The following is a 19,287-nucleotide window of genomic DNA, read 5'->3' as shown; positions in this document are numbered from 1 at the left end:
TAATTTGGCAGGATGACTAAGTAATTTATGAACATAAAAAAAATGATATATGCAAGTCACTCTTTTATATTTTAATAATAATTATACAGAACATAATATTACACTTTGTAATAATAATAATAATATTAAAGAGTATAATATTTACATACATGTATGCACATATACGTACGTACATTGTATAAGTGTGTGTAACGAATCAAGAAATAACTTCTAAATAAATTGAGTTATAATGTTCTAATTTTACTGGGGTCGGGCCAATGCATCCTCTGCAATACGATGTCAATCGAATCTGTTGTGAGCGGCCCGGGTGTATTGAGCCACTACCATTTTTACTAAATCTTCCTTCACGGAGTAACCATCTTTTTCTAGGGAGTAACCATCTTTTTCCACGTTTTCTTCTGCAATCCTACATAACAAGTTCAAGAACATACTTGATTTCAATTTAAGAAAGGACACTGTAAAAAAACACTTATTTTCTCAGATAATCTACCCTTTTTCTAGACGATTCTATTTTAATTAATAATAATACATGTGTTGTAATTTTAGAATATGTGTAATCTTTTACATTGTCTTTATTTTCTATTAAAGTCTAAATATGTAAATCTAAAGTAAATATAATATCTTAAGTAATATAATAAATCTAAAGTAATATAATATCTCGACGTGGATACTCACCGTATCCACGTCGAGAATAACCTCCAAACGCAAAATAGGTGCAGTACGCAATCCACCAGTTGCCCCAACATACGCCATACGCTGCACCCTCTCCAACTTCCACCTCTCCTTATCGCGAAGCACTGCTGCCCTCCAGACCGACGCCCCATACGTATAACACTCATATAACCAGGATAACCACACACTCGTATAACCAGTGACTACCCGAGCGCTTACTCCTCATCGCCTACCAGTCGCCCTCTTGCAGGCAAACAACGCATTCGTCTCTATGATTTCCTTTTACAGCAGCTTACTATCCATAGTCACGTACAGGCACCGCGCGCAACGCGCTAAACCCAGGTCCACCCCCGCCATCCTGGCCAGGACAAACCCTGGCACCTTCCTTATCCTCGTGAACAATACCAGCTCCGTTTTTGCGGGGTTTGCTGAAATTGACTGAATATTTGCTTCCGCGGCCAAATATCCAGTCCATTAAGACCCCCCTGCATTATCGCACTCAATACTTCCGAATACTTACCCGAGACCAGGATTGCCACATCATCCGCATAGACAGTAGCTCTACATTCGCTGTCCCCCATGAGCCTAAGAAAACCATCCATAACAAGGATCCATAATGAAGGCGACAGGACCCCCCGTCGTACCCCTCAGCCACTACCACCCTCGTACTAAGCATTTTCCCTATCCATCAAATTATACCTCCCTCTACCCCAACCTCCTCAGTAGACCTTAACATAGCTTCAACCTTCACATTATTGAAAGCGCCCTCAACATCCAAGAAAGCAGCCCAAGTATAATCCTTGTACTCCAGAGACACCTCCACCTTCGCGTGCAGCGCAGTCTCCACAGTTCTCCCTCTTCTATAGGCATGCTGCTCATTTCACAGAACCGACTTTCCTTGCTTAATTCCTTATATATTTTTCCACTAACCTCTCCATGGTCGTCAGCATGAAGGACGACAAGCTGACTGGTCAGAAATCCCTCGCACCGACATGGCCGGTTACCTGTAACTAATAGTTATTTACTCAAGTCAACAATTGTTATAATAGTAGTGAGGTCAACTCTATTTGCATCTTAGCCGTCTTTCCTGTTGCATTCAAATGGCTATATCAATTACAAATGATTGATAAAAAAATTAATTATCAATTCGAGTAAATTACAGGACATATTTATGTAAATCTAGCGTAATTGCTATTTAATATCAAATTTTTTTCTGACGTTGCTGTAGAAGAATTAACGTTGTGAAGTATTTTGACCATATTTATACAAAATTCGTTTAATACGAGTACTTTACTTATGAAATTAAATCTTTAAAAATGCTGTTCAAAATTTTACTATAATAGTGAACATTTTATAATTAATTGTATATACTATTTATAATCAAATTGATAACATAAAAATTAAAAAATGTTTACCTTCATCTTGTGATAAAATACTTTCATCTGGTGATGGTAATTCAGCATGAGATTGTTCTTGTGCTGCTGCTCTACGAGATTCTTGTAATCTAGTAAAAAATTCAACAGCATAATCTACAACATCACCCGGTTGTTCCAAAAGATATGCAATTGAAAATTCCAGCAGTACATCCCGTAGAGCATCCGGGACTTGTATACGTTGTTTTTGCTGCTGGACTGACATCTTAGATCCCTTTGATTTAGCACTTAAAATTAAAAAATTACAATAATATTAGTAATGAGTTACGTATACATGAATATGTGTGCTTTATATTTATATTTTATAGTCAATTAAAAATATTTTCTGATCAAAGGGATTTTAGAAACAATTGTATAATTTTTCATCAAAAAACAAACAAATAACAAAACATAAAAACAAAATTGGAAAATTTTTTTAGAAAATTTTTACACCTCATTTTACAAAATATGTACACACAAAAAAAATTTAACGTTGACATGAAAAAGAATAAAAGAATTATGAGAAAAATGAAAAAAAAAATATTTTCTTAAATGTTAATTAAAAAAATTTTTCAAGTTTTTTTTCTCATGTTGACAGTGCTTCAACAGAATTGTTTTCATTTGTTCATTCTCACTCTCCCTGCACCAGCGGTACTATAGTGCAAGCAGATATATCAAAATTTGTTCTGCTGCGAATGGAACCCAATCGAAGAGAAAGAGAAGAAAGTTAAAAAGAAAAACATGATGGATATGAAGAACAAATTTAAAACAACCTTCAACCTAACGGAAAAAGTTGAAATTAAAAGACAATAATTAAAAATAGGGAAATCGTTTTGAATTTCTTAATATTTTGAGGTATTTAAACAAAATTCACTAGATATTAATGAAGGACGACTATTATTGTGGTCAAATCATACGCTATTGAATAAGTTTCCGAGAGCTAAATAACTTTCGCCAGAGCCTTAATTTGAGAGTTGGCCCAGATTCAGATGAAAAATTTCGATTGTAAAAAACATTAAGTGAATTTCTAAACGATAGATTCGGTTCTTTTGTCTAGAAAAGAAAGGTACAAAGAATGGGAAGTAGTAAATTCATTGGAAGACTAAATTATCGGTTCTAATGAGAATTCACAATACCTATAAATTTTATATATATATATATGTACATAGTATAAAAATAGCAATTTTAACTTTCGCATACAAATGAAACATAATTTAATTTATAAAATCCTTGTCACCGTTAATGGCTAAACTTCAAAAAAGCAGGTGAGAAATTTTAGTAGTAATAACGGTAAAATTTCATATTATATGATATTGAAGCAAATAATATTTTGGTATATTCGTACACATTCAAATAACCTGAACGTCTAACAACTTATAATGATCAAAAAGGATAATATACACAGTAGGAGACTAAAAAACGTGTAGAACATAAGAAGGTTATAATGTTACACATAAAAATGCTTAAATAAATTTTGTTTTATAGAAAACGTGTCCATCTATTATGAATATTTTACGTTGGTACTACACACACATAGTAATGTACACAAGGATTATTCACAGTGATCATATTATAAAACATATTATATTTATGTTACAGAAAGCAAAAACGTGACCTCCATTATTGTCTTTTACAAAAAAATATTTTATCTAGCAAAATAAACTAAATAAAAAAAATGAAGTCAAACGACAACCTAATTCCATTTGATGGATTTTACTTTTATGACATATTATAGCAGAGAGAATTGCCACATATTGCGAATAATAAAGTTAAATCATATTGCGAATTCCAATTATTTTTAACTTTTTTGGAAATTTAAAATAAATTTTTTTTACGTGAACACCTCGTCTATCATGTGGTGAACGTATACCATGACGGTGGTATCTAATATTCCACTTCTGACATATGGAGTCATATGTCTGTTGCGTGGGCAAGGGTTGCCGTTAGAATGACTAGGAAGAATCTAAAACGATTGCAAAAACTCGCATGCATCTGCATTACGGGTTTTTAATGAGTTGATTTTTGGACGAACTTTTTTGCAGCCTGTTGTTGAGATGGAATGGAGTTGAAATGATCCGGGTAAAGGTTCTTGATCATTTCGCCGGAGATATTCTGTTCTTTGTGCTACCTAGAGATGACATGGCAAGGAAGTATAGTTTCGAGAAAAATTTTACCCCTTAGCTGAGCAACAAAAGAAATTGAGAACGGGAATTATGTGAGTTATCCAACTGGATTCCACAATCAAATGGTACACTGATAGGTCTAAAACCTGTATGAAAACAGCTGCGGCGGATTATAGCAAACATACCCACCATGAAAAATTAAAGTTTATATGCCCATTTAACTACTTCGAGCTATACTTTTCAAACTATAGTTGAAAGTTTTTTAGGCTTAACGCAAACTCTATTAAAAATATTAATTTATTTGGCAATTTTACGATATTTTTGAAAAATTAATGATTTGCTATTTCTGGCGCATGAGGTTTTTTTTTTGTTAGTGTAAAGTTTAGTGACGTGATTGTTGTAAAGCTAGTAACGATATTGTTGTACTCTTCTTCCCCTTTCGTCGTTTCACCTTTTGACCTCGTACTTATATGAAAATAACGAAATCAAAAATCAAACCATTAACTGTAAAACAATATTTCAAACTTAACTTTTTTTTTATATTTTCTTTATGACGTACATGCATATACACACATACAATTTTTTTTTTGTAGTTAAATTATAAATTAATGGATTAATAGCGTGTTTTTGATTATTATTATTATTGCTTATATGTTGGAAGTTGCCAAATGCCAGGTAATTTCTTAAAAAGCAAAGTAATAAAGTTGATTTTTTAGTTTTACGTCAAATAAAAATTTTTTTTTTAAATACACAACCATATTCTTATGTATTGGTTCTATATGTGTGTGTGTTTGCTTGTAAAACAAAAACTTAAAGGCAGAAAAATGAAACGAAAAATGGAAAAAACTTTTTAGAAGCGACCTATAGGAATTTTTCTTTCTTGTGATGTACACATACATGTATATATCTATGTACATACAATTTAAAATGAGGATTGGTTACTTTTAATTTTATTTTTCATGTCCTTAAAAAATACTATAAAGGTGCCTTCGTTTTCTTTCGTTTTCCTTATTTTTGTAACAGAATTGATTGAAAAATAAATTAGTTTTTTAATTGAATACAGAATAAATAATTATGAATTCAAGATATAAGAAAATCACTTAAAACTTTTTAACAAAATTCAAATAAATTAAAAAAATTAAAAATTTCGGCTTTTAACAGAATTTTTGATTTTCCAAAAATTTTAGTATTTTTTTTTAAGATTATTAAAACTTAAAATTCTAAGTAATCTCAACTAAATTCGTTTGCTCTTAACAACATTAAAATTTCTGAAACTTCAATGTAATGTTTTGGAAAATTCTTTGTTTTAGCACTAAGAACATATTAAGCAGATCTTAAGAACTCTTGATTATTAGGAAGACACAAAAAAAAAATTAAAAAATTATGAAAGTTTTATTACTTTGTACACGTCTCGAATTCCAAGAACAAAGAAAAATACTTGATACATTGGAATTATTGTAAATTTAAATTTTGTAATAACGATTTACATTACAATTGCTATTACCATTATCCTTTTGGTCCTTTTTTGATTTAATTTTCTTTTTTCGTTTTTGTTTTTAAAATGATGAAATTTTCTGAACAAATTTAATCCATTCGCATAACCCATAAAAATTTTGCAGAGCTCAAAAAACTGAAAGATGATTAAAATACTTAAAGTTATAGTCTTTTTTTTTGAAATCTAAAGAGAATTTCAATGAATTTTTTTTTTGTTCTTAAAACAAAACAAATATCTTTATTTTGTACTAAATGTTTTCGTGACTTATTTTGTACTAAATGTCTTCGTGAGGGATCCAAAACCGCACTGTCACCTCCTAGTGGTGATCCCTGGTAATGGCAGAGGATAAAGGGGTGATTGAAACGATCAAAGTTACATTCGTGCCGTGTTCATGTCTCGCGGCGAATATCCCGCTTTATGAGTTTTAGCCCTATATCTATACGTCAGCTGAGGACAGGCGTCTCAAGTCAAGGTGGAACAGCATATGTTGATGACTGCGTGGCTAAGGGGGAAATTAGTCGTTAATATGCGGACTCTGCCATTGGTGACTAGACCTTCCCGTGCTACTCGTGGGAATAAAATGGAAAGTGGAAACAATAACAAGAACAACAAAAACAACAACAACAATAACAACAACTGTAACAACTACAACAACAATAACAACAGTGACAACTACAACAACAATAGTGACAATACTAAGGACAACATTAATACTAACATAGTTAGAACTCAAGGGTCTGCGAACCAGAGCTTCTCTCGACTGACACAGAGGAGGAGCTCCTTCTCACGCCAGTAGAGACGGATAATCAGGATCTTCTATTGTCCAACAAACTGAGGTGGACCTGAAAAGATTGGATATCAGGGGAAAAAAACAATACAAAAACAAACAGATCCCTGGGAACATTTCTCAACAGAGCCCAAAAAACACCTCTTGCCGGGATGCAGTGGGGCGAAAGGGTCCCTGGGAACATTTCTCAATAGAACCTAAAAAACACCCTTACCGGGACGCGGTGGGAAAAATTTAAGTAGCTATTGCTCATATTTTGCACCCCAATGAGGGGCTATCCGACGTCCAGATGTGTAAAATCAAAGTAGCCACCAGGGACGAAATGTATTAAGTTATGGATTCTCAAACACATCTCACTGCAGCATTGCAAAGGGATGGATGGATATTTGTCACATGCAACAATCAAAACATCAGGGAGTGGATAACGGTAACACTTCTTCCGTGTTACCGTTCAGGTTAACGGAAGGAAATCCTCTCAAGGTGCTGGCGACAGGGCACGACAGTTTAAAAAACCAACGCCTACCGCGACAACAACGAGCACTTCAGGCCAACCAAAAGAGTCAAAACTCATTGGAAAGTTTGAAGTCGCTCCGAAAATGGCGGGAAGGGAAATGGATGGACCATCGATCAGCACGCCAAATACAAGCATTCCGAATGAACCAAAAAAGGCTCAAGCACATTGTGAAGCCCAGAACTGCTTCGGTATTTGCTGTTGGAGGGATTAGTGTGGCACCTAGGAGGGCAAAAGAAGCTGTGGCAGGCAGGCGCCAACCAAGATGCGTAAAAAGGCGGCAATGACAAGTAAGGCTCATGTAAAGCCTTTGTATAAAGGGCCAAAGCCCATAGACAAGAGCTTGAGAAAATGATATGACTGTGAGGTGCATCCAAATAAATCAACAGCATGCTAGGGCATCTACGGATGTTCTGGCTCATAGATTAATGAAGGATCACCTCGATATCGCCCTTATCCAAGAGCCTTACATAGTGAAGGATCAGGTTAAAGACTAACATTTCTTCCCATTCAAGATCACTGCTCCAAGGATCAAGTAGCTGCGTTAATGAAGGTAAAGTCTTCGGGGGTTGGACAGAGTTTATTGTGTGCGCATCCTACCTCCGGAGACTGTGTCCATCCAGACGAACAACTAAAAAGCCTAGTGAACTTTTGTAGAAGGAGGAACTTCCAACTGATAATAGGAAGTGATGCCAATGCCCACCACACCGTCTAGGGAAGCAGTGATATAAATAAAAGAGGTGAGTGCCTACTTAAATTTATATATAGCAATAAGTTATTGGTTATGAATGAGGGCAATAAGCCGACATTCATAAATGCAATTAGGGAAGAGGTCCTTGACATCTCCCTTTGCACTGAGTTTATCGGTAGTAGGGTTGGTGAATCGCATGTCTCAAATGAGATATCTATGTCTGACCATAGGCAGGTTAGTTTTGATATCATGATCTCCGGGAGCCAGGCAGAAGAAATGTATCGGGTGCCCCAACGGGATCGGAATTGGAATGAAGGGCCTTCAAGGCTTAGACTAAGGACCAAAAAGCTATTCAATAAGGCCAAGGTGTCGGGTTCGTGGGAGGAGTATAAAGACTCACTCACGAAATACAATAAAGAAATTAGGAAAACGAAGAGAAGTTCGCGGAGGGCGTTCTGCAAGGGCATTGATGAACTCCCCAGCAGTGCGCGTCTTCACAGGGTGCTTTCCAAAAAGTATGCTAGCGGGTTGAGCCTAATGGAACGACCTGATGGCTCCATGGCTGAGAACGGAAAACAGACGTTGGAGCTAATGGCCTCAACACACTTTCCTGACTCGGAGATTCTTCCGAATCACTCAAATGCGGTCATCGAACCGAGCGCATCCTGGCCCAGGAGGGATGACTGGCAACGATCCCGTTTGGTCTTCACGATGGGCAGGATTAGATGGGCTGTTTTCTCTTTTAGGCCCTTCAAATCTCCAGGTGATGACGGGATATATCCCGCGTTTTTGCAGAGGGGTTTCCAACATATATCTAGAAACCTGTTGGAAATTTTTCGTGCCAGCTATGCGCGGGGTTACATCCCTCAGGCATAAAGAGTGGCTAAAGTAACTTATATTCCGAAGGCAGTTAAGCGACCAAGCAACCACCCAAGGTCTTTCCGTCCAATCAGCCTTACTTCTTTTCTATTGAAAGCAATGGAAAAAGTGATTGATAGATTCATACGGGCCAACACACACGGAAGCAATGCCTTGCATGACTCTCAGAGCGCCTATTAGTCGGGAAGTTCTATTCTACTCGCTCTGCAAGGGTACTTTGGTTGCCTTCAGCAGACGTAGAAGCAGGGATAAATTAACGAGCCCAATTCTGTTTGCTGAACGTATTTGTTACTCTACGGACGTGAGGTATATAGCGGTAACACTGGATGATCGCCTCTCCTGGATAGATAGTGATACCCAGATAGATAGAGTTGTCGGGAGGGCTCCTACCCCCGCGTTGCATGTGATGATTGGATTGAGACCACTGCACCTTCATATATGAAGGAAGCTCGGTTGGTGACTTACCGACTTCTCTCTTCGCTCGGTTCTCTTGAAATCTACAATCTACAAATCTACAAATGTTTTCGTGTTCAAAATGGCATCTTCAAATGGCTTAAACAAAGACTTACTTTAATTATTCCCTATTGAAGTTTTTAAGATTTATGGAACTGTAAAGTTTTTGCAAAAATCGAAATATGTAAAGAATTTTCTAGATTAATTTGTTTCAACTTCATTTTGTTTTATATTAACCCCATCTTTTTCAAATCGGAAAAAAAAATTTAAGCTATGGCAATGAAATGATTTGCGATCAAAATTAGTAACGAATAATAATCGAAAATGATGATTTTTTATATCTGCTAATCCAAGAATAGAAAAATTTTTAAGATTTTGTTTAGTATCTCGCAAGTTTCCAAACTGCCTAACTAACCAAATCCTACTACTTTATGTGGTTGTTATTAATCGAAGGGATTTTCTATAAAACTAAGAATTTCGTTTAAATGTCCAAATTTTATAAAATTTTTTTATTGTTTGCATGTATTTTGCATAAATACCCAAATAACATTGGAAAACATGAATAGAAAACCCAAATGAAGACCTTTTGGCTTTTTCTATAAAGATACTTTTATTATAGAATTTTTAATAAAGTATATGAGAAAAACTAATTTATTTCTAGGGATCCTTCATACTTCTTTGTGCGTATATTTAATTTTTTATTTTGCTTGTATTGAAATGAAAAATTTCCGGAAATTTTGAATTTAAAATTGAGAGAAAAATTAATTTTATGGGGTCATATAGAAAGGAGAGTGACAGAAGATGAAATATTTTTCATATTGCCTTTTCAACTTTGAGTATTATTCTTTTTATAATTCACTTCACAAAATTTTTGTAATATTGAAACCGATAGCTATTTTTTTAACTAAATTTTTATATTTTTATAAAAAAATTTGATTTAATACGATTTTCTTTCTTAACAATAAGAAAAACAATTTGCCTGTTTTTATTATTTTTTCTCAAATATTCACCTTGAGGTGATATGGTTTTATTCATTTTGTAGAGTGTACTGTCAATCTGCCGATGAATTCATTGTGTCATTTTTTCAACATTTTTTTTCGAATTGAACTATTAAATAAAGTCAAAGATGTAACCAAAAAAAAAACAAAAATTTTGAGTAAAATTAGCTTTAAGCCAAAATATGCCAATCAAATTGGTTAATGGAACTACACGTTTTTTATGTTTTTTTTCGTCTTGTACTTTTTAGGTTTGAAGTTACAGAATTCTCATTTTATTCTCTTCAGCATCGTTACATAAACGTAAAAGGTTACCGGCCGATTGTAATGTGATTGAGTTAAAAGTGTTATTTTGTTTACAGTGTAAATTACTGAATTTTGAATTTTTGTAATGATGTTAATGTAGTAGAAGTTAAGAATGAAAAGTCAAATAACTTACACCAAAAGCTCCCTTTGATTTACTACGTACAGGTACGCTCCACTTGATTTACTATGAGGTTCTTGAAAATCGGAAAAAGGAGTAAGAAAATTTTTTAAAAATTTTTAAAATGTGATTCAAAATTTTAATAACCTGGTAATCTTTGATTGTAAATGAATTTCAATGTGTAAAAAAAAGCATTATAACAAACGTACGTTGATGGATTATCGATTCCCAGATGACTATAACTGATCTGAGTGAAGCTTTTTCCATTGTTTTCAAACAAAGACCTTCAAATTTCATATAATCTTGAAAGCGAAAACAAAAACAAAACTTAATTGAAAATATTTACTATAGAATTTTTAGTGAATTGAAGTAAAGCAAACACATGACGATAACGAACATTTTTTAATTTTATAAAGAAAATTTCTAGAAAAAAAGGTTTGAATAAAAATGCGAAGTGAGGTGTTTAAAATTTGATTCAATCGCATGCATAGTTCATAACGGATTCATCAATTAAAATTTTATTTTAATTTAATTTTAGTAAAATGTTCTTTGTTTTAAGAGAAAGTAGCAAAAAAATTTCAAAATATCGTGATGTACTTATATGCAATATTTGACACTAGAAGCATTAAGTGAAGTTTTTAAAATAATAAAATTAATCAACACAAATTTATTGCCAAAACTACAATAATTATGAAGGACATTTGCGTAATTGCCTATTCACAATAGATTTTTATACAAATCTCTTACGTTCTATTCCAAAATCAATGCGATTTCTCCATAATTGAAATTGAATTCTTAATATCATAAGCAGTAAAATATTTCATAAAATCTATTTGATTTTATCACGAAAATATAAAAAAATTCAGAATATTATCGGCACTTCAAGTGCGACATTAAAAAAAAATATGAACTCCAAGCACAGGGAAATATGAATGACTTATTTTGAATAAATTTGACTTATTCCGCAATAATTTTTACGTAACTTAGACGTAAAATATTTCAAAAAATTTGAATATTATTTATTGCCAACAAAGAAGTTATTTCTTTTTAACACGAATCTTGAAATGTAAAAAAAAAGCGAATTTCTTAAAACAAAAATATTGATTTCAGTAGAGAAATTAAAGTGACCATTAGTGCAAAATAAACTTTCACGCATTCAAAATTTTGTATGAGATTTAAATTACAATGTATGTATATAGAATTGATTCAAAATGAAGTTATTTACTAATTTTTAATGTCATACCAAAAATTAATAGATACGTATATAGCTTGAGTTTCGGCCGGTCCAACACTGATATTTTTTTAAAATAATGACATCAAGTTTGACTTTTGTTACGAAATAAAACATTTATCAACGCAAAACGTTTTGATGTTTATGACATATGTCAAAATTGTAAATTTATATTTATAATTTTGAATTTTTCATGAACTGCCAAACAGAATTTTTTAATCTGTTAGGAGAAATGTCAAAAAATATCAAATAAATGCACAATGACAGCTGGTTTGAGAACTAATTTTTTTTGTTGAAGTTCTTTCAAAGCACAAAATAAACCATACGCTATGGTCTCTGTAACTTTTTGCGTAAAAATTTTTTAACTTAGGTAGCACAAGTAAATATACGTTGACTAATTCAACAAAAAAAAAATTGTAAAAAAAAAAACTTTTGTCGTTTCAGTCCTCTGGGGCCAAATTTATAGAAATATGTCAAGTATACTGGCAGAAAATGAGAAAAAAAAAGAAATAAAAATTCAAAATAGAGAAAATGAAAAAATATTACATTTTCATTTTACATTTTTTTATTTATGTACACGCACTTACATAAGCGTACACCTTTCCTACGTCATACATGCACACATACATTTTTTATTTCGATTTTTATAATAATTTTATGTTCATTGGCCACATGTGTGTATTGACAATTTATTAAATAGAAAAACCGAGAAGAAAAAATTTCGATTATATTTTGAATTGGTATACGCTTTATATCCTTTTAAAAACCAAAAAAAAAATTCTTGCCAGTATTTGATATTTTAATAAAAAAATAAAAATTACTCGTTGTTGAGGTATTGAACTCAGGTGTACGTCCATATACAAAATTTGCAAATTACTAAAATTTATTTGCATTATTGATTGCTTGACTTCATCAAATAATCAAAAATTTACAAATTTATTATTGTCATTTACTTTGATTAAAAATCTTTAGTAAGTTTAATGACGAAAACATGAAATTTCATTCTAAATTTAAATTTACATTACAATTCCAGAAATATTTGAATTTAACGGCAGTGTGGGGGGTAGTAAAAACATGATAAAACTTTTTTTTTGTCAAAAAATTAAAATTTTTGAAGTTAACCCATTCATAACCAGACACTCATTTGCGTTTTCCAGTATAAATCGAATAATACTTAAATAATCAAGTCAAAAGTTTTGGGTTTTATGAAAACCTAATTCCTATTGTATTTTTTTACTTTTAGGTCTGAAAGGGTTAGAACGCTTTTTCTAAAAGCAACTTTAAAGCAAGCAAACAGTAGAAATCTACTAGTTTGGTAGATGGAAAAAGTAATTTGACAGATAGTATTTTTTGCAGTAATTAAAGTGCGACATTTTTCTACCATTTTCCATTGTCTGAAATGTGTGTAGTTTATATGTGTTGAATTTCACCACAATTTTATTTGAAATTTTGTTAAAACTGTAAGAAAAAAATTCAAAATATCTCTATAAATTCCAAAGTTATGAGATAGAATGTCTAACCAAAGAGATAAAGGATTATCACTTGAAAGGATCACATAAAATATAAACAATATTTTCATTTCTTTTTTTCTCTCTTTGTTAATTTTCCGCTTAGTCATTCATTTTTCTTCCTTGTTTTCTTTATTTTATGAAATTACCGTTTTATTAACTTGAGAAATTTGAAAAAAAACCAAGCAAAACATTTTTAAGTTTTTTAGATTCATTTTCTTTTTTTGTGTTTTTTAACATTTTCTTGAATAAATCATGTTAAGTCATCCTTAACCCAATTAAGTACATTCAACTGACTAAGATAAAAGCATGCAAATCAGCACAGATTTCTTAATATTCTTAAAAATTATTTTATACAATTTACATAAAATGTACATGTGTTTGTAAAATTGTTCATCTATTACACACTCATATATACCGCTTAGATATGCCCTTATTTATACGTCCATATAAGTTAAGTGCAATAAAATTAATAAGTCAATGTAAGCATATACAACCATAAATCATATAGACGCAGACGTATGGAGAAAATCATTTTTGGTATTCTTTCTTACACTTCTTCTAAACAGATCAAGTCATATATGGAAAAATAAAAAAAGTATCCTTGAAAGAAAAATTCATAAAATAGGCTATAGAAAGTTAAACAGAAGATAGACAAAATGAAAATGTATAAAAATAGTAAAATTATCCTTTCAGCACATTGCATTTCATTCACACAATATTGTTAAGGAGTGACAGAGAAAAAAAAGATACTCAGAAAACGGAAAGTTTGTGATAAACTCATGTTAAAATATGAGAATTTTGCTTCAAAGATGTAAAAGATATCACAATATACTTACAAGGTGTTAGGAAACGCAAATCCGAATACTCGTAGTAGCAAGAATTTTGAGTGTCAGAAAAAGCAAATTTGTGAAGTGTTTAAAGTTTTAAGTAACTTGCTATGAAAACGTAAATCCTAAATGAAATAAAAATGTTTAGTATCCCTCCCTTCTCTTCTCTCTCGAATTATCTCTCTTTAACAAAATATTAACGAGTTTTCCTGCCATCAACCCTCCATTGAATTATAACTGTGGAAACTAGTGAAAATACAAGTTTTTCCAAAAGCATAGTTACATTATAAAATGATCAGAGTGTCGTATAATGATCGGAAAATAGATTATTTCATTAGAACAAAGTTTTTGTCTATTCTTCGTTCTCTTGTCCAATCGGTCAAATTTTTCTAAAATGTCAATTTTTAATCGACATTATACACTTCTATGCAAGAAAGTAACAGAATTTTTGAAAACAGTATCTTATTCAAAAATACTGTTATGCTTATTTAAAATACCGTTAGTATTGTAGAGCAACCATTACAATTTTCTTTTATTTAGCATTTATTATGTCTTCATTTATCTCTTTATTGTCATAATAAATATTCTTTGAAATTTGGATAATATGCAAAGATAGTTTTTTCTTAGAACTTTTTTTATAGAAAATGCAAATAATCATTTGTTTGTATAATTGTTAAGTTCATAAGCACTAAACAATGTTTTGATATACTTATGTATTTACATATGCATACATGTGCTTAAACATAGCTAAAGGTGTACATCTGGATATGTATGGGGATAATATTTAAATTCTATGTAGTAAAGTTTGTGTAAAAGATTAATCGGGTTCTCTAGAGAAAGCTATGTTCGAAAATATAACAAATTTTTAAAATCAATTTAGATGAAAATTGCATACTTTTAGGTTCGTTTAAAAAGTCGTATTTTATGTTATTTAATTTTATTTATTAATTTTTATTTTATTATATTAATATTATATAGCCATAATTTATATAATATCAATTTATATAATATCAACGGCAGTTAACTCAATGGCAGTTAACTTGCGAAACAGAAGTTTGACTCTAAGAAAATCAAATGAAAAGTGGTGGGTCCCGGTAATGACGGAGGATAAAGGGGTGATTGAAACGATCAAAGTAACGTTCGTGTCGTGGTCATGTCTCGCGGCGAACCTCAACAGCATATGCCGATGACTGCGTGGCTAAGGGGGAGCTTAGTCGTTAGTATGCGGACTCTAGATACCAGGCGCCCTCCAGTTTAAACGAGCCTTCCCATGGTATGCCGGGCTCTGCCATGGCGACTATGCTTTCCCGCGCTACTCGTGGGAACAAAATGGAGAATGTAAACTATAACAACAACAGTGACAAATACAACAACTGCAACAACAATAACAACAGTGACAATTACAACCACAACAACCATACTAAGAACAACATTAATACAAACACAGTTAGTGCTCAAGAGTCTGCGGAACCAGAGCTTCTCTCGACTGACGCAGAAGAGGAATTTCTTCTCACGCCAGTAGAGGAAAAGGCGGCGCCTCCGATGGAGACGGATAATCAGGATCCTTTTTTACCTATTATCCAACAAACTGAGGAGGACCTGAAAAAGTTGGACATCAGGGGAAAAAAACAATATTTCTCTGGTGCATTCAAGCGGCGTATCGCGGCTTGTATCAGGGATGGCATGTCCCCAGAGGAAGCTCGCAGATATGAGAAGGAAAGGCTAAAAAAGCTGAGGGCCTGCGGATCGGCTGTTGTGGCCGACCATCCCCAGAAGAGGGAAAGGTCAAAAAGCAACACCCCTGATGCAGGGCCCTCAAAAAAGAAGTCGATGAAGGGCAATATTGAGGGAAAGATCCCTGGGAACATTCCTCAACAAAACCCGAAAATGACTTCTTATCGGGATGCAGTAACACAGGTCAAGGTGGCCATCACTCATAAACCGCATCCAGAGGAAAGGCTGTCCGAAGTCCAGATGAGGAAAATCAAAGTAGCCATCATGGATTAAATGGATAAAGCTGTGGATTTTCATCCACAATTCACTGCAGCGTTGCAAAGGGATGGATATCCGTAACATGCAATAATCAAAACATCAGGGAGTGGATAAGATGAGATGATCATAAAGCTTTGGGACGGTTGCAACGTCGTGGTACTGGATGGCGACGACATGTCCAAACAGCATGTCTGCGTCACCTACGTGCCAAAGGACGAGACAACCGTCAGTCTCTCCAGGGACAAATTTCTAAGTAGGATAGAGAAGCAAAATCGCAGCCTCAAGATGAGTTCCTGGAGGATGCTGAGGAGGTAATACCGAATCAGTACCAATGGGCTTGGAAAGCCCGGTACTGATTCGGTATTTGCTGTTGGAGGGGCTAGTGTGGAACCTAGGACGGCAAAAGGGACTGCGGCAGGGGGCAGGCCTAGGGCTTGCATTTTGTTTAGTAAAAGGCTAACGTATTTTCCCATTCCAGATTACTGTTTTAAGGATCAGGTACCTGCGTTGGTGAGGGTAAAGTCTTCGGGGGTTGGACAGAGTTTATTGTGTGCTCATCCTACCTCCCGGGTGAAAGATCTGGTGGACTTTTGTGGAAGGAGGAACTTCCAAGTAATAATAGGAAGTGATGCTACTGCCCACCACACCGTCATTCATATATATATAAAAACACCAGGGATTTGAATTTATATATCACAATAAATTAATGGTTATGAATGAGAGCAATAAGCCGACATTCATAAATGCAATTAGGGGACATCACCCTTTGCACTGAGTTTATCGGCAGCAGGGTTAGTGGATGGCATGTCTCAAATGAGACATCCATGTCCGATCATAGGCAGATTAGGTTTGATATCATGGTCTCCGGGGGCCTGGCAGAAGAAATGTATCGGGTACTCCAATTCACCGATTGGAGTCAATTCGAAACACTCCTCATGAATGGGACTGGATGGGATGGAAAGCTATTCAATAAGACCAAAGCGTCCGGTTCATGGAAAGAGTATAAAAACTCACTCACGAAATACAATAAAGAAATTTGGAAAGCGAAGAGAATTTCGTGGAGGGCGTTCTGCAAGGGCATTGATGAACTCTCCAGCAGTGCGCGTCTTCACAGGATGCTTTCCAAAAAGTATGCTAGCGGGTTGAGCCTAATGGAACGGCCTGATGGCTCCATGGCTGAGAACGGAAAACAGACGTTAGAGCTAATGGCCTCAACACACTTTCCTGACTCGAAGATTCTTCGGAATCACTCGAATGCGTTCATTGAACCAAGGGCATCCTGGCCCGGGAGGGATGGCTGGCAACGATCCCGTTTGGTCTTCACGATGCGCAGAATTAGATGGGCTGTTTTCTCTGATAGGAGTTTCCAATATATCGCCAGAGCACTGTTGGAAATTTTTCGTGCCAGCTATGCGTGGGGTTACATCCCTCAGGCATGGAGGGTGGCTAAGTGACGTATATTACAAAGGCAGGTAAGCGACCAAGCAACCACCCAAGGTCTTTCCGTCCAATCAGCCTTACTTCTTTTCTATTGAAAGCAATGGAAAAAGTGATTGATAGATTTGTACGGGACGATGCACTGGGAAGCAATCTCTTGCATGAATCTCAGTACGCCTATCAGTCGGGAAGGTCTACTGTACTCGCTTTGCAGAGTCTGGTGGAGGTCCTTGAAAACTCACTGGAAGTGGCAGTTGGTTGCTTCCTTGATATAGAGGGAGCTTTTGACAACACCCCATATCATGTCATCTGTGAGTTGTTGCACAAACGAAGGATTGATGCGACGACTAGCAGATGGGTTAATCGAATGCCACAGGATAGGATTATTAAGTCCACCATAGCTGACGATATACTCTTCATATCCGCTGCAAAAGGGTGTCCGCGGGGCGGCGTTCTTTCGCCCCTTCTGTGGTTCATTGTAGTGGATGATCTAACCGCTGCTCTCAGGGGCTCCGGGGCACGTGTCTGGGGATACGCCGACGATGTGGCCTTCGTCGTACGGGGAAAATTTGAGAGCACTATTTCTGATCTTCTACAGCAAAATTTACGTGTTGTGGAGAGGTAGTGCAAAGTCGTTGGTTTAATATAAATTCAAGCAAGAGCACTTTGGTCGCCTTCACCAGACGCAGAAGCGGGGATAGATTAACGAGCCAAATTCTGTTTGGTGAACGTATTATTTACTCTAGGGAGGTGAAGTATCTGGGGGTAACCCTGGATGATCATCTCTTAAGGAATACCCATATAGACAGAGTTATCGGGAGGGCTACGACGGCCTTATGGACGTATAGGAGCTTCATCTGGGGGACCTGGGGAATCAGTTCCAGGATAGCACTGTGGTTATATACGGCCCCTGCTAGGCCCATCATCACCTACGCGTCGATTCTATGGTGCCGTAAAGCTCAGCAGGCGGGTGTGCGGGCCAAGCTGGAAAAGGGAGTGACCGGGGCAATGCGGACGAATCTCACCGCTGCATTGGAGGTGATGATCGGGTTGCCGCCACTGCACCTCCATATATTGAAGGAAGCTCGGCTAGTGACTTACGGACTTCTCTCTGGCGAGGACAGGGAAGGGCTAAAGTTGGCCCACAGGACCCACAGAGACTTCATTGACAGCGATCCGATTCTAAGAATAGCCATGTCGGATGCCTGTCTGCCGCGGTACAACTTCTACCACAAGTACAGGGTTCTGTTTCCCGATCGATGGACGTGGGATCGGGGTGGCCCGGTACTTGTGTCGGGTTCGAGCGTGAGGTATGAGAAAGGGTCCAAAACGGAGTCGGGTGTGGGTTCGGATATATACGGTGTCCGCCCGGACACGCGTGTATATGCAACCCTTGACCCGTATTGCACGGTGTTCCAGGCCGAAATACATGCAATAGAGATCTGTCTGAGAATCAATTTAGAAAGGGGGTATAGAAACCGCACCACCTGTGTTCTCGGACAGCAGGGCTGGCGCTTCGTTCAACTCAGGTTACATCCAAGCTGGTCTGTGACTGCCTTGCTGCACTTATGGAATTGGCATCGGAGAACAGAGTCACGCTCATTTGGGTGCCGGGCCATAGTGGCCATGCGTGCAACGAAATTGCCGATGGGCTGACGCGGAGGGGATCTGAAGCTGACTTTGTGCAGCCTCTGCCTTTCTGCGGTCTGCCTTCTTCCGGCGTGGGAGTCAGGCTTGTCTGCCTGCTCGCGGCGGAATGCGGAGGTCACTGGCGGGACACGAAAGGGTGCCGTCAAGCGAAGGTGTTTCTTTCGGCGTACTCCAGCGGATTCACCGCAGAGTTGCTG

General features: G+C 35.6%; 1 protein-coding gene across 5 annotated transcripts in view; it reads right to left on the bottom strand.

The window, feature by feature from the left end:
* LOC129607244 (cAMP-dependent protein kinase type II regulatory subunit) overlaps positions 1–19,287 on the bottom strand; it is a 188,284-nt gene that overhangs the window by 67,219 nt on the left and 101,778 nt on the right. For all 5 annotated transcript variants that reach the window (XM_055518100.1, XM_055518099.1, XM_055518103.1 and 2 more), the window contains one exon: positions 2,088–2,332. In XM_055518100.1, coding sequence (XP_055374075.1) covers positions 2,088–2,332 — 245 coding nt within the window. The remainder of the gene's footprint in view (positions 1–2,087; positions 2,333–19,287) is intronic.

This window comes from Condylostylus longicornis, unplaced genomic scaffold, assembly GCF_029603195.1.
Source record: "Condylostylus longicornis isolate FDR11 unplaced genomic scaffold, ASM2960319v2 ptg000027l, whole genome shotgun sequence".
NCBI classification, from domain to species: domain Eukaryota; kingdom Metazoa; phylum Arthropoda; class Insecta; order Diptera; family Dolichopodidae; genus Condylostylus; species Condylostylus longicornis.
The sequence above is the reverse complement of the archived record's forward strand: the minus strand, read 5'-3'. Positions and strand labels throughout refer to the sequence as shown.